The sequence below is a fragment of the Adiantum capillus-veneris genome, chromosome 7, assembly GCF_014529385.1.
Source record: "Adiantum capillus-veneris isolate H3 chromosome 7, ASM1452938v2, whole genome shotgun sequence".
In the NCBI taxonomy this organism is placed as follows: domain Eukaryota; kingdom Viridiplantae; phylum Streptophyta; class Polypodiopsida; order Polypodiales; family Pteridaceae; genus Adiantum; species Adiantum capillus-veneris.
Window position 1 is genome coordinate 74,705,863 of NC_140937.1, and position 27,237 is coordinate 74,733,099.

General features: G+C 42.0%; 1 protein-coding gene across 1 annotated transcript in view; it reads left to right on the plus strand.

Moving 5' to 3' along the window:
* YLMG2 (YGGT family protein) overlaps positions 1-15,511 on the plus strand; it is a 46,267-nt gene extending 30,756 nt beyond the window's left edge. Inside the window, exons 2-3 of the mRNA XM_086516064.1 lie at positions 14,624-14,820; positions 15,011-15,511. Of these exons, the coding sequence (XP_086372190.1) occupies positions 14,624-14,820; positions 15,011-15,290 (477 nt within the window). The 3' untranslated portion in view covers positions 15,291-15,511. The remainder of the gene's footprint in view (positions 1-14,623; positions 14,821-15,010) is intronic.
* Positions 15,512-27,237: the final 11,726 nt, after the last annotated feature.

Genomic DNA, 27,237 nt, shown 5'->3' on the forward strand with positions numbered 1-27,237 from the left:
CTCTAAGAAGCATGCCAGAGAATGAGTCCTAGCCTCATATTTAAAGGCCCTTGGCCTAAAAAGCAATTACAGTGAAAAGCCTTCAAACTCAAAAGCATCTGGTCCAAAAGCAAAGCCAAAAAGCTGCCAGCGTAAATCACGGAAATCCGTACAGCTGCCATGTCATCAACCAACGCAAAACGCGAAAATCTGTACAGCTTGCCACGTCATCATGCCAATGCAATTTTCGGAAATTTGCCACGTCATCAGTTTTTGCATGTGTGCAGGTCCTGCTTTATTTAAATCCTTTTGTCGAACGGGGTCCCCATCGAACGGGGTCCCCATAAGTTGGGAGGACTTCTTCTGTTACTTGTTCTTCTTAGGGTTTAGGCCCCTCGGCCAGCATCTGTAAGTTGGCTCCATTCTTTAGGCTTTGACACGTGAGCAGTTTGTGACAAGAGCCTAAAGATCCTTGTTCTTGAATAGATTTTGGCACATAAGGACAGAAAGATTAAGGGTAAAGTACGAAGGCGGTTCTTGGTTAAATTCAAGAACTATCCTGCATTGGATGTGAAGTGGATGGAGGAGGAGGACCTAGCAGATACTCCTCAGATTGTGAACCTTTACCTTGAAGCTTTTGGTTTAGCATAGTCTACTCCAAATGGAACCCCGAATTCAGCTTCGCTGGAGATTTGGTGCAATGTGTTGCACAAGAGGGGAGTTACTCCGTTCCTTTGTCAACAGATGCCTTGATTTTTAGAATACTGGAGTCACTGATGTCTCTTTGAGCTTCAGGGATACTGAGAGCTGACAGTATTCTGCTGTATGACTTTATGAAATGGAATTCCGGAAAATATGAAACTGATTTGTTCTTGACTTGTTTTTAAGTGCAGGAACTGATAGACGAAATGACTGCAGCATTTTGGTCTAAATGATCTCGAATAGACATGGTTGCAATAGAGGTTAGTCAATCGGGCATCTATTAGGTCCTGAGTGGATCTAGATGCGATTGCTAACTGCATTGCCGATAAATCATGCTTTAAGATCCGAATGAATGTTGAATGTGCTTTGTCATGTGATGTCCTGTGATGTCAAGTGATGTCATGTGATGTGACTGTCGATTGGTACATGTACTAGGTGTGTGTTCCTAGTGCATCGATACTAACAGTCAGGTTTGCTAAGGCAGTTTATGGCTTCTGTCTATTTTGCAGGCATAATCGAGGGCGATTACAATGCTTTGAAGAGAGGGGTATGTCACAAAATGTGATGACGTGGCTGCCCATGTGTACACACATACACCTTGCACAAGCTGGGAAAAATGCAGGGACGCTAAAATGTTGACGTGGCTGACTGTACCGCTGCCCAGTTCTGGAAATTGCGGAACGTTGGACACATGGCAGGCTGTATGGACTTCCGCAGATTGCGGCGCTTTTTGCAGGCTGATTCAGTGGCAGCTTTTGTTGTTTTCCTACGCAAGGAGAGAGAGAGAACCTTTTGCTTTTTCTACGCAAGAGAACTTGAGAGAGGGAAACTTCTTTTTGCTTTATTTTACAAGCAAGAGAGAGAAAGAGCCTCTGCTTTATCTTTCAAAAGCTTTTGGATTTTCAGCTTTTGGGACAGCTTTTGGGCTCTGCTTTTGGGCTCTGCTTTTGGCATCCCTTGTACTTTTTAATATGTGGGTAGGGCCTCATAACTCAGAGCATCTGGACGCAGGGTCTGAGTGTGAGCGCCTGCCCGCACTCTTGTACTTTGAACACATATTAATTCAAAAAGAAATACCGAAAAGGGCGCCAGTCTTTGGGGCCAATATCTCTAGGCACGGAACTCCGCCGGGCTAGTGTCGAATCAATTGTGAACTGTGAACTGTTTAAAGTGATTATTTGCGGTGTCGTGGTAGATTCTCGACTTGGAGTGTCCAAGTCTGTTACAAGACTCTACAGATTCGAGACATCAAAAACGACAAAAACATGTCTATGGCACATGCCATAAGTGAAAACAAACAAAACACTGCAATGAGAACAAAGCTGAGTAGTCAGCCAAATAAAAGGTTGCTGTGATGCTATCTTGACTCTCAAAACTTATCATCAGAAGAGGTACCTCCCCTGCACTTTGCGCACGTGGCAAGAGGTCTTCCTCATCTCTATCAATACTTGCCCTCTTCCTGCCAGTGGAGGGTTGCGCTGAAGGGCTCTCCTCCGGTGTACCTAAATCTGTGAACTCCCCAACAAGGGCATTATGCAAAGCTTCATGCGTACTCTGACCACCTTTGACACTACTAGCACCCATGGCAGGACAATTCTCGTCAATCAATTGGTCCCTCAAAGCCTGCGGAATTTTGTCGCATGGACCACATGATGAGCGCGCGGCAGTGTGTGCAAGTGAAAGAGCACGCGAAGAAGTGCAGGGTGTGTGCTTTGCAGGCATAGTTGCCACGGAGTTTCGAAACGTTTCGTTTGAAACGAGTTTCAGAAGTTTCGAAACGGTTTCGTCCGAGAAAGAAACGCCAAAACAGAAGTTTCGTGCAAACTAAAGAAATGTACGTAAGTTTAAGTGGTATAAGCTGAGATCTATGTTTTAAGCATTACCTTACAATTAGACATGAAAAAGAGGGAGAATAGGACTAACTTTCATCATTAGAATACAAAACTTTTTTAAACGATAAAAAATCAATGCTACAGCTTGACGTGCGAAAACTTACGAGCCTTGACTTTACCTTTGAAACGTCCAAACTCATACAGAAACGTTTTTGAAACGTTTCGTACGTTTCATGAGTGAAGAAACGCGTTTCTTGGCAACACTGCTTGCAGGGGAGCGAGTGCAGAAGGGAAGGAGGGCGCTAGCAGAACGATAGGAGAGAGAGAGAGAGCGCACGATAATTGCAGGGGAATAAGTGAGTGAGTTGATAAAAAACTCACTATCCCTTTATTATTTGTATAAGGACCAATTTAATAAGTTAGTGGCCAAGTTCAATGTGAACTTGGCCAAAGGTTAGTAACCTTTAAAATATACATTAAAGGGGGCTATTTGGGCCTTTAACCCAACAACCTCCCACTTAAAGGCATAAATGGCGCCTTTAAGCTACGTGACTCCCACCATCTCTATGCATAGATGATGTTGTGCTTTGGGTAAGCACTTAGTGAGAGCATCTGCTGGATTTTGTGATGTATGGACCTTAACCAATGTAATAAGGCCATCCTCAAGCACTTCACGTATGAAGTGATACCGCACATCAATATGCTTTGTGCATGCATGAAACATGGCGTTCTTTGCCAGACATATGGCACTCTGGCTATCACAACCAAGCATAGGTGCCTTGGTAGGCAAACCAAACTCACTGCATAGGCGTGCTAACCAAATAGCTTCTTTGGAAGCCTCAGTGGCTGAAATATATTCAGCTTCTGTCGTAGACAATGCAACAATCTTTTGCAATCTAGAACACCATGAAACAACACCTCCCGCAAGAGTAAATACATAGCCACTTTTGGATTTCCGTGTATCCACATCACCAGCCATGTCAGAGTCACAAAATCCCTTCAACTCCATTGGTCCTTTACCATAGCAGAGGCATTTGTTTTTAGTCCCTTTCAAGTACCTCATAATGGATTTCACTGCATCCCATTGCAACTTGCGTGGATTAGCCATAAATCGGCTAACAACTCCCACTGCATGGGCTATGTCAGGCCTAGTAGCAACCATAGCATACATAAGTGAACCACAAGCTGAAGCTTAAGGCACACTTTGCATGTCATTGGCTTCTTCCTTTGACTTGGGACAATCATTCTTGGAGATTTTGACATATAGTTGTAATGGCACACCAAGAGGCTTTGCTTCAGCGGCCAGCCACGTTAAATCTGTCCAACACCTTTTCAATGTACTTTTCTTGCGACAAATACAATAGGCGCTTGTCTCTTTGCCGTTAACACGCACTCCAAGTATATGTTCAGCTGCCCCAAGGTCTTTCATTGAAAATGCAGATTTCAGTTGCCCTTTAAGAGCATCAACAGTGCTTCTTTTCTTTGCAGCTATCAACATATCATCTACATAGAGCACAAGAATGATAGGGTTGCCATCCTCATCCCGTTTGGTATACAAACAATGGTCTGCATGGCTTCTTTTGTAACCATGTTTAAGCATGAAGCAATCAAACTTCTTGTACCACTGTCTACATGATTGTTTCAGCTTATACAAGCTTCTATTGAGCATACATACCATGTGGTTCTTGCCAGGAATAACAAAACCCTCGGGTTGCTTCATGTAAAGCTCTTCCTCCACATCACCATGCAAGAAAGCAGTATGTACATCCATTTGGTCCATTTTCAAATCAAGAGCAGCCACAATGGCAAACAATACACGCAAAGTGGTCATCTTGACAACAGGAGAGAACACTTCCTGAAAGTCTTTGCCCTTGGTTTGAACATATCCCTTTGCAACAAGCCTTGCCTTATACTTGGGTTTTACATCAACAGTCTTGATTTTATACACCCATTTGTTAGGAATAGTCTTTCTTCCTTTGGGCAATTCAACCAAATCCCAAGTATGATTAGCATGCAAAGCTTTAATCTCTTCCTGCATAGCAAGCTCCCACTTGTCGCTGTGCTCACATGTCTTTGCCTCTTTATACGTAAGAGGCTCTACCTCATATGCTAATATAATGTAATGCAAAGAGGGGTCATATCGACTCACAGGCCGTCTTTGACGAGTAGACCGCCTCACCCAATGATCCACATTATCCGGCAATGGGTTTACATCAGGTGGCACGATAAAATCATCAACAATGGGCTGCTGTACATCATTTTCAGCATTGTTTCTTGGCTGCAAATGCCCTTCAGGAGCCTCAATTTGTTGTCCAACATCATTTGGCTCAAACACCACTGGATCATCTACATTTTCAGCCATTTGTGGTGCATCCTGAGGGTCAAAAATAGGCCTAACAGGTGGCTGGTCATGCTGAAATTTCACTCTTTTATGGTCATGCTTTGAGGCACAATTGTTTTGAAGCAGCCTTGCCTCATTAAAAACAACATCCCGGCTGCGTACAACCCTTTTGAGCTAAGGTAACCAGATCTTGTAACCCATCTCGCCTTCTTCACCATATTCCATGAAGAGGCCTTTAATGGACTTCGCATCTAGTTTACTCCTCAACTCAGGTCTAACATGCACAAAAGCTTCGCAACCGAAAATGCGTAAGTGATCATATGAAGCAGGCTTGCCAGACAAAACCTCTTCAGGGATGTCACCTTTCAAAGACATGTGAGGGGATCGATTGCATATATGCACTGCAGTTTTCAAAGCTTCTCCCCAAAATCCACGAGAGAGATTAGCTGTGGACAGCATGCATCTCACCCTCTCACAAAGTGTCCTATTGAATCTTTCAGCCACACCATTAGAAGAGGGGCTATATGACACAGTAAGCTCTCTCTTAATGCCCAAATTTTCACAAAACTTGTCAATTCAGCACTTGTGTACTCCCCCCCATTGTCTGTACGCAAGCATTTTAGCTTTCTACCTGTTTGGGTGGTCACAAATGCATGAAATCTCTTAAACGCAGCAAAGGCTTCATCCTTAGACTTAAGCAAATAAACCCAAATTTTTTTAGAATGATCATCAACAAAGGAGACAAAATAGCATGCACCTCCCATAGACTTAGCAGGCATGCTACATACATCAGAATGTACAAGATCAAGCACACAAGATTTACGAGAGACACCAGAGTAATAAGAACGCTTTACTTGCTTGCCATATTGACATTCATTACAAAAGTCAAGCTTTGTGGCTTTAGCATCAAGCTTGTTCAAAGTACAAAGTTTAGAAAGACCCTTTTGGCTCATATGGCCAAGCCTCTTATGCCATAACTCCATGTGAGAGTTAATTTCAGCCAATGCAACAAACTTGCCCAACACGGCCTTTCCATGCATGCAATAAAGTGTCCCTTTCTTTGTGCCCTTTACAATCAGCCTTGAGCCTTTAGTCATTTTCCATGATTCTCTCTCAAACAAGATGCTGTAACCATGTATATCCATCTGACCAACAGAAAGCAGACTCTTCTTGATTCCCGGCACATATCTAACATCATGCAAGACAAGCTCATTTGTGCCATCTATGAAGAGATGCACAATACCCTCAATGGAACATGCATGATTGTTTCCAAGGTATACATGGCCACGCTTGCCTGCATCAAAAGTAGAGAAACATTCCTTGATAGGAGTCACATGAAATGAAGCACCGGAATCAACAATCCAAGTCTGGGATAATGCATCATTGACAATCAACAAAGTATAAATAAGATCACTCTTGGTGATCTGTATGTCCTGTGAATGAACATTAAGAGAGGCATCATACTCATAAGCATCATCATCTGACAAAGTGGCACACAAGATGTCCTCTACATCTGACAGCTCCTCAATCACAACACTAGAAGCCATATTGGCCTTCTCTTTGTCCTTTGAGCTATCCTGTGCATCTGCCCAGACTTCTTTCTTCTCTTTCTTTTTGTCTCTGTCATTCTTTTTCCGTTCTAACTCGGCTTTGTAGTGCCTGCAATCGGGTTTCTTGTGACCTTTCCTGCCACACTGATAGCAAGTCACATCACCCTTGCCTTTGTTGGCATTTCCCCTTTCCTTACTCTTACTCTTACTCCTTTGTGCATAAGCATTCTTCTTTTCTGTCCTGCCTCTAACCGTGTTGGCAGAGTTGCCTCCCTCTCCACTTGCTTTTCTCCTGATTTCTTCATTCAAGATAGAACCCCTAACACCATCAAAGGTCAAATTGGAGTTATTGGACAATGAAACCACCAAAGTTTCTCATGACTCAGGTAAGGTCATGAGCAAGAAGATAGCTTTCAGCTTATCATCAAAAGGAGGCAAGCCTGAATCCTGTAACTGCGACAAAGTACCTGCGAACAACGACAGGTGCTCTGCAGCGCTCTTGGACTCATCCAGTTGCATGCCAACAAGTTTTCGCATCAAGTGCACCTGGTTGACAGGCGTTGTATTTTCATACATTCCCTTTAACTTCTCCCACACATCAAAAGCAGTTGTGAGACCTTTCACATCAATGATTGTCTCATCAGTCATGGCCATTTTAATGTATGTAACGGCCTTCCTGTTCATGCTAACCCATGCTTTATCCGTCATATTCTGTGGCTTTACCTGTTCAAGTGCCCCTTCGCAATCTTTAAGAAATAGGATTCCCTGAATCCTGTCTTTCCAAAGATCAAAACCTGTTCCATCGAACCTCCTAATCTCGAAGAGGTTCTTTACATCAGAAGAAGATGAGGCCATAGTTGCACGAAATAAGAGGGATAATACGTTGAATTTTTGGGCAAAATGCGCAAAAATCGGAGTATAGCCTCACAGAGATGTGCACTACAGCTCCAAATGGTCACAGGAGCAATTTGGGGCAAAATAGGTCGATTTATGCACAAAAATCAATTTCTGAAATTTATGCGCAGGAAATTTCAGCGAGCGAATTTGTGCTCGAAAACAACAAATTTAGTTGTTTTTAGCCTCACAGAACATACATAAGGTTAATACACAGCCTTTAGAAGCATGTAAGAGAAAAAGTCCCAATTTGTAGCATCAAAATTGCATGAAATTGAGCCACAAATGGTCATACATAGCCAAAGTTGTCAAACATGCCTAGATTGCATCAATTTGCACTTTTCCCAATGTAGTCGCATCATAAAAACACTTACAAAAACTTGCGTAAATTTGAAATTTGCTGACAACACCTGTTTTAGGGCGTGTTTTTCAGCAATTTCAGTGGTTTTGGGTAGCGGGTACTTAGCAAAAGTGTTCCCACACCTTAATACATCATTTGTAAAACCTGTATTTTGCTGTCATAATCTGTAATTTGCTGATTTTGACCTAATTTCAGCCTGTTTTAGGTCAATTTCACTTGCCTGGAGGTCTCTAGTGTCCGAGGACGAGTCCTTTGGCGATGAAATTGCAAAATCTCGCGTGAAAGTTGACCTCCTTGGCTGAAAATCAGCGTTTGCAGGTTTGGGAGCAAACCCTAATTGGGCTCTGATACCAGTTGATGAGCGCGCGGCGGTGTGTGCAAGTGAAAGAGCACGCAAAGAAGTGCAGGGTGTGTGCCTTGCAGGGGAGCGAGTAGAGAAGGGAAGGAGGGCGCTAGTAGAACGATAGGAGAGAGAGAGAGAGCGCACGATATTTGCAGGGGAATAAGTGAGTGAGTTGATAAAAAACTCACTATCCCTTTATTATTTGTATAAGGACCAATTTAATAAGTTAGTGGCCAAGTTCAATGTGAACTTGGCCAAAGGTTAGTAACCTTTAAAATATACATTAAAGGGGGGTATTTGAGCCTTTAACCCAACACCACATTGATTACTATATCCAATATCTGTTATGTGCTTGAGGGCACGTGTTATTGTGCTAGTGTATTGCTCCCCACAATACTTGCATGCCCACAATCGAGTGCCTGACTTTGTTGCGAAGCGGTAGTAACCACCTTAAGCACATTGGTGTGAATAGCCCAGTTGGGGTTGCTTTTGTGTAACATGATGATGCCTGCAGGGAGTGCCCACACGCATCAAAGTAATGATTGTGAGAAGCCAAAGCTCGCAAGACTATGCGCATACAGTGGAGAAGATAGCAGAGAGATGCATTGAACCAATTTCATACCTTGTACGTGATTATTTGATGCGTTGTTTCCCTCTGTGTGTGCCCGCGTTTTGAGACTCTGTAGAATCTGCTCTTTGGGTTTTTTCGAATGCCAGCGTGGGTAGGCGTAGGTATTATTTTTAAGGCCTTTCATATTATAGGTTGTTCACCTGGATTGCCCGACCACATTCGTGTGAGGTAAACCCCCCCCCTCCCAAAAAAAAAAAAAACATTGTGTACGGATATGTACAGTACGTACGGATCCGTACCGTATGGATGTACCATATTGTACGGATCCGACATACGTATGGATGCAATCTTGGACCGGACACGTGCTAAAGTGTACGCCCATGCAATATGCGTGCTGTGCGATGGGTGGCCAGCTCGGGACAATCATTAGCCGTACAAAATGGGGAAGCAACGGGGTTGTAACTCTAACACCCCCTCTTAGCACCGGATGCTGAGACAACACAGATGAGTCGAAGGTGAGAAGCCAAAGTCCGCTGAGGTACAGCCTTCGTGAAGATGTTTGCTGCATTGGCCGCTGTAGGGACATACTCTAAATAAAGATCTCTAGCCAAAACCCGCTCCCAAATATAGTGTGAAAACTACTCCTGTAGTAGAGCGTCGAGTATCTGGACTTCCTGCCCAATCTGAATCGCACCAACCAAGTAAGGTGCAACCCTTGGAGCAACCATAGAACACACCATGGTCCACGGTGCCACTGATGTACCGCAAAGTACGTTGGGCACACTGCGAATGTCGCTGACGAGGTTGGGTGTAGAAGGAACTGAGGACAAAAACTGTGTAACAGATGTTTGGTTGGGAATAAGTCAGCCATACGAGGCAGCCAACAACATTCCTGTACTTCTCCAAGTCAATCCGTGGGGAAAGATCGTGAAGCGATACGTTCCCTCCGGGCTCAAGAGGAGTGCCGATCGATCTGCAGCCTGTCATCTGGAATCTCTCCAAGAAAGCCTTCGCATACTTCCGTTGACAAAAGAAGATGCCGTCTGGTGTCTGAAAGATCTCAAATCCAAGAAAATAGTGAAGAAGCCCAAGATCAGTCATCTCGAAACGTGTTGCCATAGCTTTCATGATCGACTCGATCTTGTTGGTCCATGAGCCTATGAAAATGAGATCGTCCACAAACAATCACTATCGCCACCAAAGAGTCATCATAGACAACATAATAGTTGGAATCTGACGAGGTACGCCGTAACCCCAACTTCACGAGAAACTGGTCAAGTGTGAGGTACCACTATCGTCCAACCTGCTTCAGTCCATACATTGCTTTCCACAACTGATAGACCCAATCCTCCTTGCCTGGTATACGAAACCCAAGAGGTTGCTCCACATAAATTTCTTTATCCAAACCTGTGTTGAGAAAAGCACTTTTGACATCCATCTGGAAGATAGGCCAACCAAAGCTGGCTGCGAGAGCAAACACTGTGCGTATGGTAGTCATACGAGCAGTGGGAGCAAAGGTCTCGTCAAAGTCAACGCTTGGTCGATGTGTGAAACCCCGAAAAACAAGTCTCACCTTGTGTTTGTCGAGGGAACCATTGGCCTTGTACTTTGACTCGAAAATCCATTTCGTAGAAACCACCTTCCGCTTGTTGGGCTTGGGAACCAAAGTCCAAGTTTTATTCCGCTCGATAGCGTCTAGATCTGTCTGCATGGCACGCTTCCATCAATCATGCTGGAGTGCTTCTTCCATTGGGGAAGGCTCAACTGGTGAAGTTTGAATCTGGGACATGAGTGCAAAGTTCACGAACTTTGCGCAGTCATAAACTTGCCTCTCCTTGAGGCGTGCAGAAAATCGAGGCTGTCCAGGGTTTGGCGAGTGTGGTAACTTTGTGACTCCAGAGGAAGAAACCGTAGAGTAGAGCCAACTAGGTACTGACTTCTCCTTGCGATGTGGGACCGCCTCCACTGGAGGAGAACCATCATCCACATCAGAATCGGAATTTGACATGGCATGATCGGGTGAAGTAGAGGGTACAGGGACAGGGATAGGGGTAAGATCTGGTGTAGGAGGTGGACAAGGAGGAGGTAGGTAAGGTATAGGCTTGGATGTTTCCCCATCTGCAGGTGTGCTGAAAAGCTCCATGAAAGTCACATCACGGCTAACTGTGGTGGTCTTGGCGTCAGAGTCATAAAGCCGGTATCCATCAAACTCTCGTGAATAGCCCAGGAAGATGAGCTTCTTTGACTTGAAGTCTAACTTCTGTCGCTTCTCCTTTGGCACATAGACAAAGGCTGGACACCCAAAAACTTGAAAGTGTGAGACCAAGGGCTTGCGCCCGGATAAGGAGTCATGTCCTGCAAAGCATGAGTAGGAGAACGGTTCTGGACGTAAACCGCCGTGTTGCATGTCTTTGCCTAGTAAATCCGAGGAAAAGAAGCACGTGCGAGCATCGCACGAGCCATCTCCATGATAGTCCGGTTCTTCCGCTCAACAACTCCGTTTTGGGAAGGAGTGTAGGGAGTAGTCAGTTGGCGTTGGATGCCCTTTGACTTGCACCACTGTACAAAGTCCTGAATGAAAGTGAAAGCCTCCGACTTGAGCTTTAAGAACGAAGCCCAAGTGTACCTGCTGAAATCATCCACAAGTATAAGCAAAACTTTGAGCCAGAAAATGAAGGAGTGCTCATCGGGCCACATAGGTCAATGTGAACAAGTGCGAGTGGCGCCGAAGCACTGTTGGATGCTTGCTTCGGAAAGGAAACCCTGTGTTGCTTGCCCATCTAGCAAGCCTCACATACGCCTGATGAGGAGTGTATCGTTGGTAAACCCTCCACCATAGAGGTCCTAGCAGCCTGCTAAAGCTGCTGATAGCATAGATGTCCAAATCGTGCATGCCATAGAGAAGAAGACTTCATGGTCCGAGACAGAAGAGTAGTGAGGCGGTATAGAGAACCATCGCGCTCACCGCGTGCAAGAACAACACCTGTCGTAGAATCAGAAATGGTCACTGTGCCACTCCCAAAGTGTATGTCAACTCCCTGAGAGTCCAAACTCGACACAGAGAGGAGGTTGAAGGCCATGTCTCGAACGTAAAGCGCCTCCACTGAACTAAACTTCGGGTCTGAGGAAGAACGGATGAGGGTAATCTGGCCTGTGCCAGACACTAGAATCTCATGGTTGTCACCCATAGTGATGGTCTACCCGTGAGTCTCCCTGAAAGAGCTAAACCAAGATTGTTGGGGAGTCATGTGAGTGGTGGCTCCACTGTCAACAACCCAAGTCATAGGTACCCGGAATGGGAACGGGAGGGTCCGGAACAAGACGGGAACAGGGAGGAGGAGGGGGAGTTGGAATGGGAACGAGGCCAGAAAGTCGACTAAAGTAAGGCTTGAATTACCTCCATTAAGCTTAGGCCCAAATCAATTCCTAAACAGCCCCAAAACTGTCCCGAAACCTTCCCTCAAACTGGCCCAAATATGTCCCCCAAACAGCCCCAAGTTTGCCCCCAAATGCCTACTTTTGCCTCATGTTCCGTCCCATTCCGGAACACTGTTCCGGTTACACCCCATTCCGGAACGGCGTTCCATTCCCCATTTCGTTTCGGGAACGAGACTCGTCCGGAACGCCGTTTCGGAACGTTTGGGCTACGTTCCGCCCGTTCCCTGTTACACTGACCCAAGTACCTGATTGCGATGTAGCAAGAGCGTGGTCCGTCGTCGCGACAAGAGCGGTCTCCGCTGTCTCGTGAGAGGCTACAATTGCAGTCGAGGCTGTCTGTTTCTCCTTGTTGGCCTCTTCTTACTTCTTTATGCATTCTGATTCTTTGTGCCCTTTCTTGTGAGAGTGGTAACATTCGATATCCTTGTTCTTCTTCTTCTTCTTACCTTTACCGTTCTTGTTGCCTCCTTGAGCTATCAAAGCTCCTTCTGCATCAACAACACCTCTGGCTTTGAATGCGGAATGCCCTTCGATCTGTGGAGAATCTCGTCCCAGGTGGGAAAAGAGGTACGTCTAGATGTGAGCAAACTCTTAAAGTAGGGATCAAAGCGTGAGGGAAGTATGAGGCCAGCCATGCGTGCCGAGGTGATGTCGCCTCCGGTAGTGACAAGGTCGTCTCAGAGCTCCCGCATGCGGCGGGTCAACCCATCAAGTGAGTTGAAATTCTTGAACTGGACGTTGTACAACTCCCCTTCAAGTGTGATCTGTCTGGCAAACGAGGTCTCCTCAAACTAGTCAAGAATCCGTCTCCATAATGGATGTGCATGCAACTCTTTGGAAACTTCCTTTGTGATGTGATCAGAGAGGTTCATCATAAGAAAGGTGAAGACTCGTATATCTCGATCCACCCACTCGTTGATCTGGGCCCGAGCGGCGGTGGGAAGGGTAGGCTAGGTAGCCAAATAGGTGAAATCATTCAACATTCCCAGAGTCGATGGTAGGCAATGATTGTGTGGACCCTTGTCCTCCACACATAATAGTTGTGTAAATCCAACTTCTCCTCCTCACCAAACTTGGTGAGGGCATAATTGTTGGATGTTGCGTTGGCAGATGTCGACACAGTCGTAGAAGTGGAAGTGGTCGTAGTCGTAGAAGACGTGGTGGCTCCCTTTTGGGATTGTTGTTGTTGTCCCGTCTCCTTCGGAGTCGACATGTCGCGTGCTCAAAGAATAGCCCTAGTGGTAGATCGATAAGATCGCAAGTCGCCCACGAAGGTACTGTCTCCAATGCTGTAGCAGTCCAAGATAACTGCTCAGACAACCACCGGATGGTGTCCTGACGAGCAAAGGAGGGTTCAACCAGACAAAGGGTAAAAATTCAGCTTGCTGTCCGCCCAAAAAACGCTGTTGTAATAGAGATTTCAGCATGTCTGTACGCCACCGGTCAGTACGGGAGCATTGCAGAGGGTCAAAGGAGGGGGTTCTCGCACTTCTCTGCCGTCGAGTGGCTGAAAATAGAGAAAAAACAGTAAGTAATCAATGCCAAAATAGTGCCGATTGGGTGTAGATACCTGACCAAGGTGTAGTACTGCAAGTGCTAGGCGGTAGAAGGGTCTCTTGTGCAAGACTTGGCCACTCCTGATCGTGCAAGGGGCTTGGCGTTTGCTGAAAACGCAGCAACCTCAGAAAACGCAGCAAGGGATTGAAAACGCAGATCTGGTGCTGAAAAACGCAGGCTGGTCTGATGCCTATCTGCTGTGTTTTGATGCAGCGTGCGGCATAGAAGTATATGGCCACGACTAAGAGTTTAGTATGGATCACCTTTCTAGAGTGAGAGTATTTGTGACTGGCAAGACGGGTGCAATGATCAGTTGCATCTCTGGCAGCAAAGAAACCCTAACGGTTGAAAGAGGTGGTAAACTGGCTTGATTCCAGCAAAGTGAGGTTCGCCTTTTCTATATGGGAGCGGATCGGATGGGTGGGCCGGTAGATCCTTAAATGGTTCGGAGCTCCGCTACACAAGTAGTATAGGATTTTATTATGTTGAACTGCTTTTATTCATAGTTACAGGGAATGGCCATTTTCAGGTCCCCGTTCCCCGTTCCCATCCTAATTTCCCGTTCCGGATCCCCGTTCTGTGTTTCAGACGTGAATACCTGAAAGAAGGAATGTCATTTCATGCATGTTGCCGTTCCGATTCCCTGTTCCTCATTCGATTTCCCGTTCCGGGTAACTATGCTTTTATTTCATTGGGATATAGTCGAAAGTTTGTATGCCTCTGTAGGGGGCCATCTTCATCATATTTTCTTCTACTTGTCTCTCTCCATCTCTCCCCCTTGCATATCTCTACTTAAGGATAACACCAGATGCTGAGTATCCTTGAGTCAATCCATTCAAGGTTAGCTCTTTATGAAACCCTTCACACACCAGCCAGCCTGGTGCTGAGGGGACCTAATGTGTGCTATAACTCCCTGAACACATTGTGCCAAATAATATTTTGTACAAAAGTATGCAGTGCAAAAGAAATTATTCCTGTTTTTCCCGTTTTCCAAATAATATTCTGTACAAAAGCAGGCTTTTGTAGTCTGCTCTTAATGAACATGCTGAATGCAGTTAAAAGGTTCTTCCGGGAAACGGCACGAGCTAGCAGCATACAACTTTGCTGCAGTTCTTCCAGGTGATTCTGTTGCAGCAATAGTGGTGTCAAATGGGATTCTAAACTTTCTCAACATCTACAACACCTTGTTGGTGGTGAGGCTTATACTCACTTGGTTTCCGGAGCCGCCACAAGTTATTGTTAATCCTTTGAGGTATGCATCAATGATCTGTATGAGTTGTTGGTATGATTCTCACACATGCATGATGATACGCACTTACCCGATTGAAAAAGGACTAGGTGATTATGCTTCGTGCATGCTGTCATTTGATAATTGCATGTGTCTTTGGGTGTTTTTCTAGCTTTTACTTAAGGAGGTGAAACTTAGTGTTTGATTTATGCAGCACAATCTGCGATCCGTACCTCAACATATTTAGGGGCATAATTCCACCTTTAGGAGGAACAATTGATCTCTCTCCAATACTAGCCTTTCTGGTGCTGAATGTGTTTACTAATTCTGCGGCGGCGCTTCCAGCTGAGTTACCATCTTCTGGGACTGCTGATATGGGTCCATTGTCAGCAGAAAGGCAACTCCTAACCTCTACCCACTCGCAGAAGGCATGGATAAGGCGATTGGCTGCATTGGTGGAGGGTAGAAAAGGGACTCTCCAGTCATTGAAGTAAGCCCTCCTACAATGCTGCGGTCCGAATTTTTGAGAGCAGGGCCTCTTTTGGGTTGTGATATTGTGTATATCCGGTTCTTTCGAGTTGATACGAAGCCTTTGATACATTTTCTCGAAGAGGCTGTCCATTCAGAAAGGCACACTTCACTCCACTGCATTATCTGAGTGTACTTTAAGCTCATGCTGTCGTTTTGTGCTACAATCCAGTTTGTTTTTGCTTTAGGTGTGTACTCACTTCTGAAGCCTGGTGTCATGGGTTTGTCTGTGACCTTGGCACATGTGTAGGCACAGGATTCTTGATCTTAGGTTAAGTTTCCTTTTAACTATGTGAGGATTATTTATATGTGAAGCATGCTAGATCAGCCCGTTCTAGTCTGTCAAACAAGAAGAAGCTTGAGAAGTTAGATCTAGTGCATTTGGAAGGAGTAGAGCGAGCTACAGTAGATTTACAGGATGAAGGCTTTTGCCACCATCTCCGTGTGTTGTTCGCCTCTCTCTCTCTCTCTCTCACTCGATGTGCATTCACTGTAAGAGCATCATGTATATCGGATCCACACAACTTAGCTTTATTTAATTCAAACTTAAGATCCGAGTGCAGCTGTAAAGAGACAGAATGATGTATGTGATGCAGGCTGCTTTGGATTGATTTTGGAGTCCTTCCGTATGGTGTTACCTTCCCTGGTCGCCCAACCTTTTGTTCCTTAAGCTTAGCATTGAGAAGGCCTTTGAAGATTAAAAGAACAAAAATCCTTAGAAAACATCAGCAGACAAAAAGTGAAGTTGAGCTAATTACTTTTATAAGTGGACAGCTGAGTCTCCTAATTGAATAAGGTCTAATGGCTCTCTCTCTCTCTCTCTCTCTCTCTCTCTCTCTCTCTCTCAGGGCCTTTCCTTTGTTCTTGCCTATTTTAGTTTCACATTTTTGACAAGCCAAAAGTTGAGAAAATAGAAGATATGTCACTAGCCATGCTTGGTTGGCCTTATGTTGCCGCACAAATATATTATTTCATTTTATCTTTTTGACAGGACTGGCATAGAACTTGAAGGGGCAGGGAATGGCCGTGCACTGACCATTCCCACTAATTAAGCCGACCGGCGGAGACCGGGAGCGATTATGCACTACCTTTCCCGGCTGTCAAAATCCAGGAGAGTCGGAGCCTATGCCACGGAGCCACGTCATGCGTATCCATCATTCTGTGCAGCTCAGCGTTCCTTGCGTTGACTTGAATACCACTGATTGGTTGTGCACGTTGCAGATTTTGTCCGTGGAGTCGTTGTCATGCACTCAAAGCTCGTCAACATCATTCCGCTTTTTAATATACAGTAGATGGTGTAGGGAAAGGACTCCTAGTGTCCTTTCTCATGAATAATGGTGACCAGTTGGCGACCAGTGGGAAGCCGGGAGCCATTATTTATGGGAAAGGACTCTAGCAGTCCTTTCCCGGCCATCAAATGTCCAGGGTGAGGGGGGCCAAGTAGCGAGCATGAAAGTGACCTGGAAGCAGATTCTGCGCAGCAAAAGCGATGGGGGGGGCAAATTCGACGCAGCGAAAGCGACGTGCGGCCAACTTTTGCGCAATGAAAGTGATGTTTGAAAATTATAGACGCCAATCATTGGCTTAGAATAAAATTTATTCCCTCTGTTGATGTGTCACTCATCCATGGCTTTAGGCATATTTTATGCGGTTTAATTGCCGTTGAATGGAGGGCCACGATCTGCAAACCCCCTCCCTTGGACTTTGACGGATTGTGCAGACCGACCCGCCCGACCCTCCCGCCCGACCCTTTGACTTTGACGGATGTGGCTTAAGCTAGAATAGTGTATTTGTAAACTCAAATACTTGTGTCTTGGAAAATGGGGGTGATGCTTTTTCACAAGTAATGCATTGTTATACTTATATGTGAGCTTCGACTTGAAGACAAAAATGTGTGCTTGAATCTTTTTTAAGCCACATATCATACTTGGGGCACATACTGGGATAGCTTCGAAAAGATTTGATATTTTTGTAGATTGCCAAGCACGACACCTTTCTCCCACAGAAGCAATCTTCTCATGAACTATGTGGGATGCGGGAACACCTTTCATGCAGCCGAATTGATAGGAGATCGAGTGTGAAAAAAAAGAAAGAAAGAATCATTTAAGATTCTCCATTATTTATTTATTTTTGAAAACAAGTGTTTCTTACTTTCTACTACCATGCTTCAAATAAAAAGCCCTTGGTCACTCTACAAGACTAGATGCTTAGGATTAGATTGTGTTCTTCCTAGAGTAAGTGGAGCATTGATAGAAAGGCAAGGCTCTAACACTTATATAATATAGAGTCTCCTTGTTATCTTTCACATAATCAAGTACATAACCATGTGCTAGGAAAGTCCACCACTTCATGTTCCTTTTCCCTACCATCCTAAATACCCTTCTTGCTTGTGCAAGATTGTTCTTAATTGTACCCTACATCAATAGAACCATTGGTTTGTAACCTTTTGACTTAAGATCTATTACCTTTATGCCCTTGTATAGATGCCCTCACAAAGAAAGTTGGGGGCCTCTTGTTTAAGTTCATAAGGCCTTCTCTTCAGTGGCCAAACTTCCAGTTCACTTAAATATTGTATTTGAAGAGTGTCTGTTGTCATTCACATGCACCATTTTGGGGAAATTGTTATTGTCACCAGAAAAGTAAGGCGCTTGATAGTGACATCTTGCACAAGCGTCAAGTGCCTTTTTATGACCCGCTGTTGTTATCCTATAAAGTTAGGTACTTGTACGTATGCATCTCGCACAAGCATCAAAAGGATAACAACAGCGGGTCATAAAAAGGCGCTAAGCATCAATCACTTTTTTATGAGCTACTCGCAATTCAAATTCGAACAGATCGTACTTGATAGTGATTGATAGGTATTATTTAAGACTATGAAGGGGTCAGAACCAAACGAATAGAAGCCCATGAGGGGTCTGTTGGGCCTCTATTTCCTTGCTTCTGACCTCATGAGGCCATAGGCTTAAAAATGCTATACCTTGAGCTAGAGACGTCAGATTTCAGTGTTTTAAAGTGCAATCTTAAGATTTTTGGAAGTTTTGGATGCATCCATGGTATTCTTTTTGTATTTTGAAAACATCCTTTCTATGTTTTCTCTCCTCGCACGTCACATCACTCTCTAAGATTCACAGACATAGATTTTTGTGCACTTAAGTTGGGCTCTCAAAAAGCATTTTGTATGAGCATGCATTTAAGTGATCGAGCAAACTTTTACGCGTGTACTACGAGAAATAGAATTCCAAAAAATTCCTTTTGTATTTTCTAGGATAACCTCTCTCTATGCTAAGTTGGCGTTTCTTACAGGCCCAAAATTGACTCCAAATTTCTCCTAATGCAAGTTTGAGAGTAGGATATAGTTCATGTTTAAGGATACCCCCCTTTGGCACCTACTGAATCATGGCTAGGGCCGAGATTAGAGTGTATTAGTGTATCTTGGTCTCTCATCTTTCCCCATTCCCATGCACAAAATAGGTGAACCATTACTTTTAATGTCCTTGTGTGAGAGAATAATAGTTACTTGTGGAGTATCCTTCTTAGCATGCCTTAAGAGGAAGTGCACAATAAGTGTGACTTTACTTCCCACAAAACATAGTTTTTTATCAACATTTCTCCTTTCAATTTTCCTTTCCAATCTTTGGTGAAGATTGATTAAAGAATTCTCCTCAAGGCCTTTGGCCACCCTTATTATTTAGCTTGAACGTAGGCTTGGCCAATCAGCTACCATAGTATGGCATATGATTTTGAGATAGATTTTGGTCTTTAAGCATTGCATGTCTTATGGATGCCTAGCATAGAATTGTTAATGTTGCCCAAAGATGAACATTCTTATGGAAATAATGAATTTGAGATGAAAATCCCAAAATTGTCTTATGAAGAATCTCCTCCTAATGGAAATTCTAATTCCTTTCAAGTTTTGGTCCTAATATTTATGCTTGCAAATTTTTCAGCTACTATCAAACTTCTTAAGAAACATTTCAACCTGGTCGGGCTTAGATTGCTTACTAAATTTCTCACCTTGAAAGGGTTTATCAAATTTTTGAAGAAAGCTGAGATCCTTATTCTTATGCATCCATGATTTATCATAAAAGAAAATTATATTGTTCCCCCCTTCTTGGACTTTTTAATATGGCTCTAATTTGGGCCAAGGGTTGCATATTGATGCCCTAGCTTCATGCACTTTTAAGAAAATCCGGGGCTTCGAGGAGCTAGATATGAAATAGGAAAGGAGAGGACTCTCTCCTTCTTCTAAGTGTCTCTCTAACCCAAGAGTGAAACTTCATGTTTTTAAGCCTAAACTTGTGCAAACATTATTGATGATTAGAAATAGAAATGTTACATTAGGCTCCTGTTATTTTTATAGAATCACCCTACCCTTACACCATAGTTATCCTCAAATATAACCCTTATGAAGGGACAAAGGTCATGGTGCTTGGGATTAACCTATCGCATGAATGGTGAGAGATAAGATTGTGCTTAAAGCCCATATCTTTCTTGCTAAAGGCATTGTGGTATCTATGTTATGATGACAATGTTTAAACTTGAAATACTTGAGAACAAAACATATTTTTGAATATGTTTCTCAATATTTGAATTGTCACAAAGTGTACAAACTTGTTGCAAACAAGTGTGGATGTGATCTTTGACTTGAGTTAGCAAAGATAAAAGACACCATCTCAATATGGTAATGAAAGATCGCCAAGATATTTTGTGGAGATAAAAGTGTAGTAAACATGCCAACCGTTCACTAAATCATTGTGAATATCTTGAGTTCGAGACAATAACTATTTGCAAAACAGTTGTGTGTGATCCTTTGAATATTATTCAAAAGATAAAAGCACACCATACTACACCGTATTTATGACAAAATATTTGGCTAATGCGTCAAAGTTCTATTAAGATGCCTTCAACAAATGGTTCGTATGCCACGTCAAGTAAGAATTGTAAATAACTAAACAAATCAAGGACTATAAGAGTGAGAAAATCCATAAATGCAACCTCATACAAAGTTACTCATATGGTCCCAAAGAAATCTTTTATGTTTATGAAAAGGGTAAATGATTGGCTTATAGGTCTTCCTACATATGCTATTCACTTGAGATGCTATAACTTTAACATTCTCTCTACAACTCGTAGTGGACATATGTAGGAAGACCAAGTCAATGAAGAAGCTACCATGGACACCCCAACAACTGCAGACTACTAGATATACCTAGAGTTTGCTACCACCAACCTTTTACCTGAGAAATGCCATCTTAAGCATCGCTTGCCTCATAGCAAATTGAATTGTAGACCACACTACATCCAAGAATCCCCATTCGTGAACTGTGTACACATCATGTTCAAACTTTCCAAGACAATGAACGTTTGGACTACATCCTGTCAATTCAGCCAACAACAATGAATTTTATGCACATCCATAGTGCAAACACCGATAACCTGAACTCCAACACATGGGTCCAAATCAAATATAGGGAGCACCATTTACCCCTCTGTGCATCTTACAAGCCTCTCTCTGGTTTAAGCACGTGGCATCAACGGCCACCTAACTAGAAGGCTATATTCATGGTCACTGTGGTGGCCGCCATGTGAGCCATGTCCTCTTCCTTGGTGCAAACACTGTCTTAATTTCCCTCATCAAGCTTGTCGTTGCCTCTATCCTCTTGCAAGCTCATGTAATTTCCTTTGGCTATGCAATACGAAGACAAATTAAGCCTCTTCTCCCTTGAGGACTTTTGTTGTGCAGAGGCCGCTAACTGGTGCAAGTCCAACCACTATCCATAGCCGATAATTGTACTCTGTTCACATTTGTTGCTCAAATTTCCAAGGCCATAAATTTTCCATTGATGTCGAGGTCATACCTTTGCGAGAGACACACCTTTGCCAAGGCCTGCGAAACTGGTCAACAACTATCACCCTTGCCATTTGTTCCGCGTATAGGAGATAGGGATGAAGGGATTTGAACTTAAGAGATTTTGCATGCTATCGAGCTGCGTTACATCCCTTTTGGGTTGTAATTGTTATGAGCAATCGCTTGATTATTGTTTGACCCAATTGATAATAATCTTTTCCCATGAGTATTGGCTACCATCGAAGTAGGAATGCACAAAACTAGAACAAACTTAACACGTGAAATGAAAAAAGAAATATAATTCAACACAAAAGTGACCGAGTCTTGCTTCTAGAAGCATTGAACCCAAAGTCAACATCCCTTTGGTACTTCTTTTTGTATTTATAATCATAAAGTACAACTATTGAAGAAGATACCCTCCAATGTGCAACCATGCAATGATATGCCAAAGCTGAACCCCAAGGCTCATATTTAAAGGCATCGAGGCCCAAAATCAACATACAAAAGGCAGGATCTCTTCAAATTCAACTTGAAAATAATGTCCCAAAATCTTTCCAATCTTGCATAAAAAATTACCATGTTATTAAGGTAAATTGCACCATAATTTACAGGTGACATTCGCAAACCCATAACCAATATGATTGGCTGTGTCATCTTTCATGATCAATCTCTCTCTCTCTCTCTCTCTCTCTCTCTCTCTCTCTCTCTCTCTCTCTCTCTCAATCTTGGCCGATGGATTATGTGCCATGTCATGACTTTTGTGACAACCCTAGCAAAGGTGGTACCAAAACAACCGCATTCAAAGGTTTTCTTGACCTTTGCCTTTGTACTTGCAACCTTTGATCATACAATGTCTACATAAACATAGATCACGAGCAAGACATGAAAAAAGAGTAGTTCTTGGACTTTACAGATTGTTGCCCATACCAGTGATACATTGGTAGGATTCTTTCGACAATTGTACGCACAATTACTCAACATTATCGACATATCTGTCGATGTCCCTAGGACTGTAAAATACTATCGCTCAAGATTACTCAGATGCAAGTTATTGCTAGATAACCCATCGATTTCATAGTCATCTACTCGTAGAGTACACTCCACTATGTAATAATTGTTGTCATCTGATGTTGCCGATGTAAAAAATAACCATGTACTACAAGAGTACAAGTCAATGGTAGAGAAAACTCACCAAAGACTTGGATGATGTGTGCTATCCAAAGATAATTATGCCAGAGATCAAGCGACCTCGTGATGAAGTTGAGCCATTTGACCTCATGACATGGTTAGAAAATGTTATTGACCTATCTATGCTAAGGACATTAGCAGAGCCACCAAAACATCCCACATTTAGCACGAGTGATACTCAAGAGTTCATCTCTATACAACTTTGAAGTTCAACCATGGCCATCAATCGTGTAGCATCATTCAAATTTGGTACCTTACCTACTGATAATTTTTATTTCTAGCATATTACAATGGAGATATTAGTCTCCTCCTTCTTATTTCCTTTAGGACATGGACATTATGATGAAGTGATATGCTTCAATGGCTACATAAGAATGAGAATGAGCACTATGTTCTTGACGTGTACTTCTCACCCACTTTTCACAAGCCATACTTACTTCTAATGTACCAATTAAACTATGCACTCATGCTTGCTAACTCCACAACAATCAATTGTTTACAACTAAATCGACAAATATAAGTAAGAATGCAAATTAGAAAGAGATTATACACAACATACTTTGCTTTTACCCTCCAATGATAACTCTGGGTACACCTTCTTGGCATCACAAAACATTAACACTAGTTTGGTACCAAAAAGGACACTAAAAGTGTCCTTCTTTCACGAGCTTAAATAAAATGGTACATGAAGTCTAGAACACATCTCAAGAAATACTTTTGAAAACTTTTAAAATGTTATTCAAAGTACTCATAGAAATTATAATCCCTCACTTTTGATCATAACCTCAATAGTAACTACACTCATAAAAAGAACCTACGCAAAATAGCATTCGATGTTTCATTAAAACTTGTACTCTAGCCTAAGAAAAAAATGAGCATGGTGCATGCAACAATCCGTGGTAACTACTTATATATGTGTTTGATATTTTTGCAATTGTCATGTGAGAAAAAAATCCTTTGTGACTAGAATTAAATATAGAAAGTCCTGTGGCTCAAATATGCAACATTTACAAATTCAACTAACGATCACAAAAAACATTTTAGTTCATCTACATTTACAATTTCTTATGATGCATATATACTAGATCTATGACTCCATTACATAAGGTGATAATTTTTAGTGGTTATGCAAGCCACATTTGGTGATTTATGGCATATTCAAAAAACTGCGCATGTTGTAATTATGTTTTTTAATTTATCAAATACAAGCCTTAAAATAAAGTCCACTTTTGTTTTTTTTTTTGTTCATCTCACTTATTTGTATACAAATGCTTCATATGGACACAATTGGAAGATTTATATACACATTTTCATTAGTTTTTAATAGCAATTTGTTTTTTGCAAGAAATTATGCACTACAATTTTTTTAAAATGAGGTTATATTACAAGATGCCTATGAGTTTGAACCCTTGAAAAATGCCTAGTTGATGGGTATTGACATATAGATACATTATACACCTTAGGTTTTGTTCCATAACCTCATCATGTTAATGAAAGAGGCCTTGAAAGACCAAAATTTTCCTTTTTGTCAGCATTTTCAAGATTTTTGTGTTTTGATTATAGCAAAAATCTAGTCTCATAACTAGGTTATGAAGCTCAATTTCTTGCTATAAGAAGTTTTTCCCTATCCATACACCTTGAAATCTATGCAAAATCTTATTTTGATGAGAAGTTATATTCAATTTATGAAAATTTTATTAAAACTGCACTAAATTTCTATGATTTTTATCTTAAAACTTATCATTATAATCTTAATTTGGTATTAATGTTGGGAAAAGTAAAATTTGGCTATGTTCTTCACCTCATAGTTGACCTAAGATATGAATGTGACCTATGAATTGTTTTTCCAGATTCACCAAATAATTATGACAAGTTGCTAGAAAAACAGGACACTTTAGTGTCTCAGGACATTTGAGTTTCCGATTAGAACTAGTGTTAAAAGACTTCATCAATATGGTCAACATACGGGGTCTATTGAATATATTCATTAATTTCATAGCAAATAAGGCAAGTATAACCAAATGGCCTAAACTAAGCATGTTCAAAGATATAGCACATACATTCAACTAAAAATACACTTGAAAGAATTGTGCAATGGAATGTGTGGTACTCTTCCATAATTGACTTCATCAATTTATGAATCACTACATCTTTCATGGAAAGGAAACCTTGAACATATTGAACATCTCTCATTCACTACAAGATTCAGAACAAGGAGATATATGCATGACCATGACACACTTTGGGTGCATGAGGACCACATACAACAGACCGTTTTTGATATCATTGCTCATATACATGCAACCAATACTAGCAATAGATACATATAGACACTACGTGATCTCGTTCTCTAAAAGCAAACACCTATGTGTCATACTACATGTTAATTTCACTACATTTGAGTGAAAAAATTGTCATTTTGGTTGGAGATCTTGTTCGATTAGCTCGATGTGAAAACATACAAGTGACATTGGCTATTGTTGCCACATAGCTACCTTCGTCCCCCATTGGCTTCTTGTTATATTTACTCCGATTTCTGAATCCATTCTTCATGGCATTGCTACAAATATAAAGATATTAAAGTTCCTCTCTATCATTCGTGAACGTAAACCCACCACAAACGAGATACTCACTTTGTGATTGCATATTGGAAGAGAACACAACTACATCGACACATCTACAATTCTTATTTTTACAAATCAAACACATCTTCAAAATTAAAATCATCTTGCTATGATCAAGCAATTATAGCTTATGAAATTAGTACCATGTGCATGAAGGCCAACGTAGGTGTCTTTCAACATTGGCTACATGTTCCCAAATTCCACGATTTTGACACTTTTGTAGTCGGTGCAAAATGTACGATCACTGAAATATTGACTTGATAATAAGTACCGCCAAAAAAGCAACATCCACAACATTAGATAGAATGAACACAATGGATGATTAAATTTCTGCTATTACTACATTGATTCATTGTTTCAACAAGAAGATCACACTTTCAAACCAAACACAAGTGCACATCGGTCAATAAAAGATGCTACCATAAGTCGACATTTTCTTTGACATTGGCATAAAAACACATGCCACAAATATCAAGGAGCAACAATTTTGAAGAAAGGTTTACTTTTCTGCAAAGAATCTTTTGTCTCAGGCCTTGCTTAACTAATGCTTTAAAGGATCACTCACCATCACAACCTTAAGGTCAGTAGGCTCCCATCCTCTGATATTGCCGACTGATTCCAACGAGAATCTCCTACACAACATTGGAAATAAGTACTATGCATACTTTATCTTCTACTTCATAAAGAATTGTAGTTCAAATCTCTATTAACATAACCATCACATTCCCGATTCATTCACTCACATTTGTCATTGTCACTTTTTTCCGACCACATTTTATTTCAAGCAATTATTCTCATTTGTTTGTACTTTTTCCAATTTGGTTTTTATTATTTTGAATTAATCCATTGTATTTTGGTATATGTTTACTATTCATTTGCCGCTTCTCATTCTTCTGAATGCAATTGGCATTCATTGTAATCTAACTTTACTCTAGCAGGGCAACAAATATAAAATCACAAATGGGAACTAATAAGTTAACCTTCAAGAATTTGTGTCATCTATTTTATTTCATTCAAGTCTCGCCCTCTCATTTGTTTCTACTACACTTAGAGACTCTTCAAACTATGTAAAGCTAATATATAATCTTAACAAAAAGACACAACAGTTCACATTGTCTACCCACTAGCACATAAATGTCATTATTGAACATCTCAGATTGGTGACAAGCAACGCACATTCATGGATTCAATAATTCAAGGACTTGCATTTTTTTGTAAATACCAATGTCAATTATTATCGCAAAAACAAGACTTCGGGATAAAATAGCTAAGGAACTTCCAACTTGTAATCCATTACACATAACTATTTACGTCAATATCTTGACGCCATATTGCTTTTCAGGATTATTGAAAGAAATTCTTCACAAACTGGAGATTACAATCGACATTCTTGATGACCACTACATTAGATGCAAATTGTCTTCTCACGCTTGACAAGAGGCAAACACACTCTATATAATGCTGGCATTAAGACCTGGGATGCTATGACACCTTATGAAATCGAAAGGACAACTTAGAGAAAGGACCAGCTGGAGAAAGAGGCACTTTTCAAAGTGATTTTGAAGGGAAATACTGGACCCGCTACCTCCTAGGCATCGTAGACACCACCCAAGAGGAAGAAGGCACCTGACAAGAAGAGGGTTTGCTGGACAGACACTAGGTGAGTTAATTAATGTTTGACCACTGGCCTTTTGCAAGATGAAGTCAACCCAATGGTGACAGCAGTAGACACCTTTAGAGTCCTATGCTGACATAGGACTGCGTTTTTGGTTCTGGGTCTCTTTCGGTGAGGATTTTTTTGGATGTTCTCCCTTGAGGGTCGATGATGGAGACCTTTGGGCTATGCCCTTATTTGTCCTTACCTCTCATAGTTTGTGGTTCCCCGTCTCTTCCTTGGTGTGGGTCTAGTTGGTGGCAAGTGCTAGTCCTTCTGTGGTAGCTAGGATGTTTTGGCCAGCTCTCTCCCTCCCTCCCTCTCTCTCTCTCTCTCTCTCTCTCTCTCTCTCTCTCTCTCTCTCTCTCTCTCTCTCTCTCTCTCTCTCTCTATTCCTTCTCATTTTGATGCATCTCTGTTGTATGTTCCGTGGGGTGACTCCTCTGCGGCAAGTCTTTGATGTTCTATCATGTATCATTGGTTGATGTTATATCTTGGAATGTGTGATGCCCTGGCTTGATTGGAGCAGGGCTATGATCGTATATTTTTTTTGGGTTCTTATTCAATATAGCACTCACTGTCTGTGAGTTTTGCAAGAA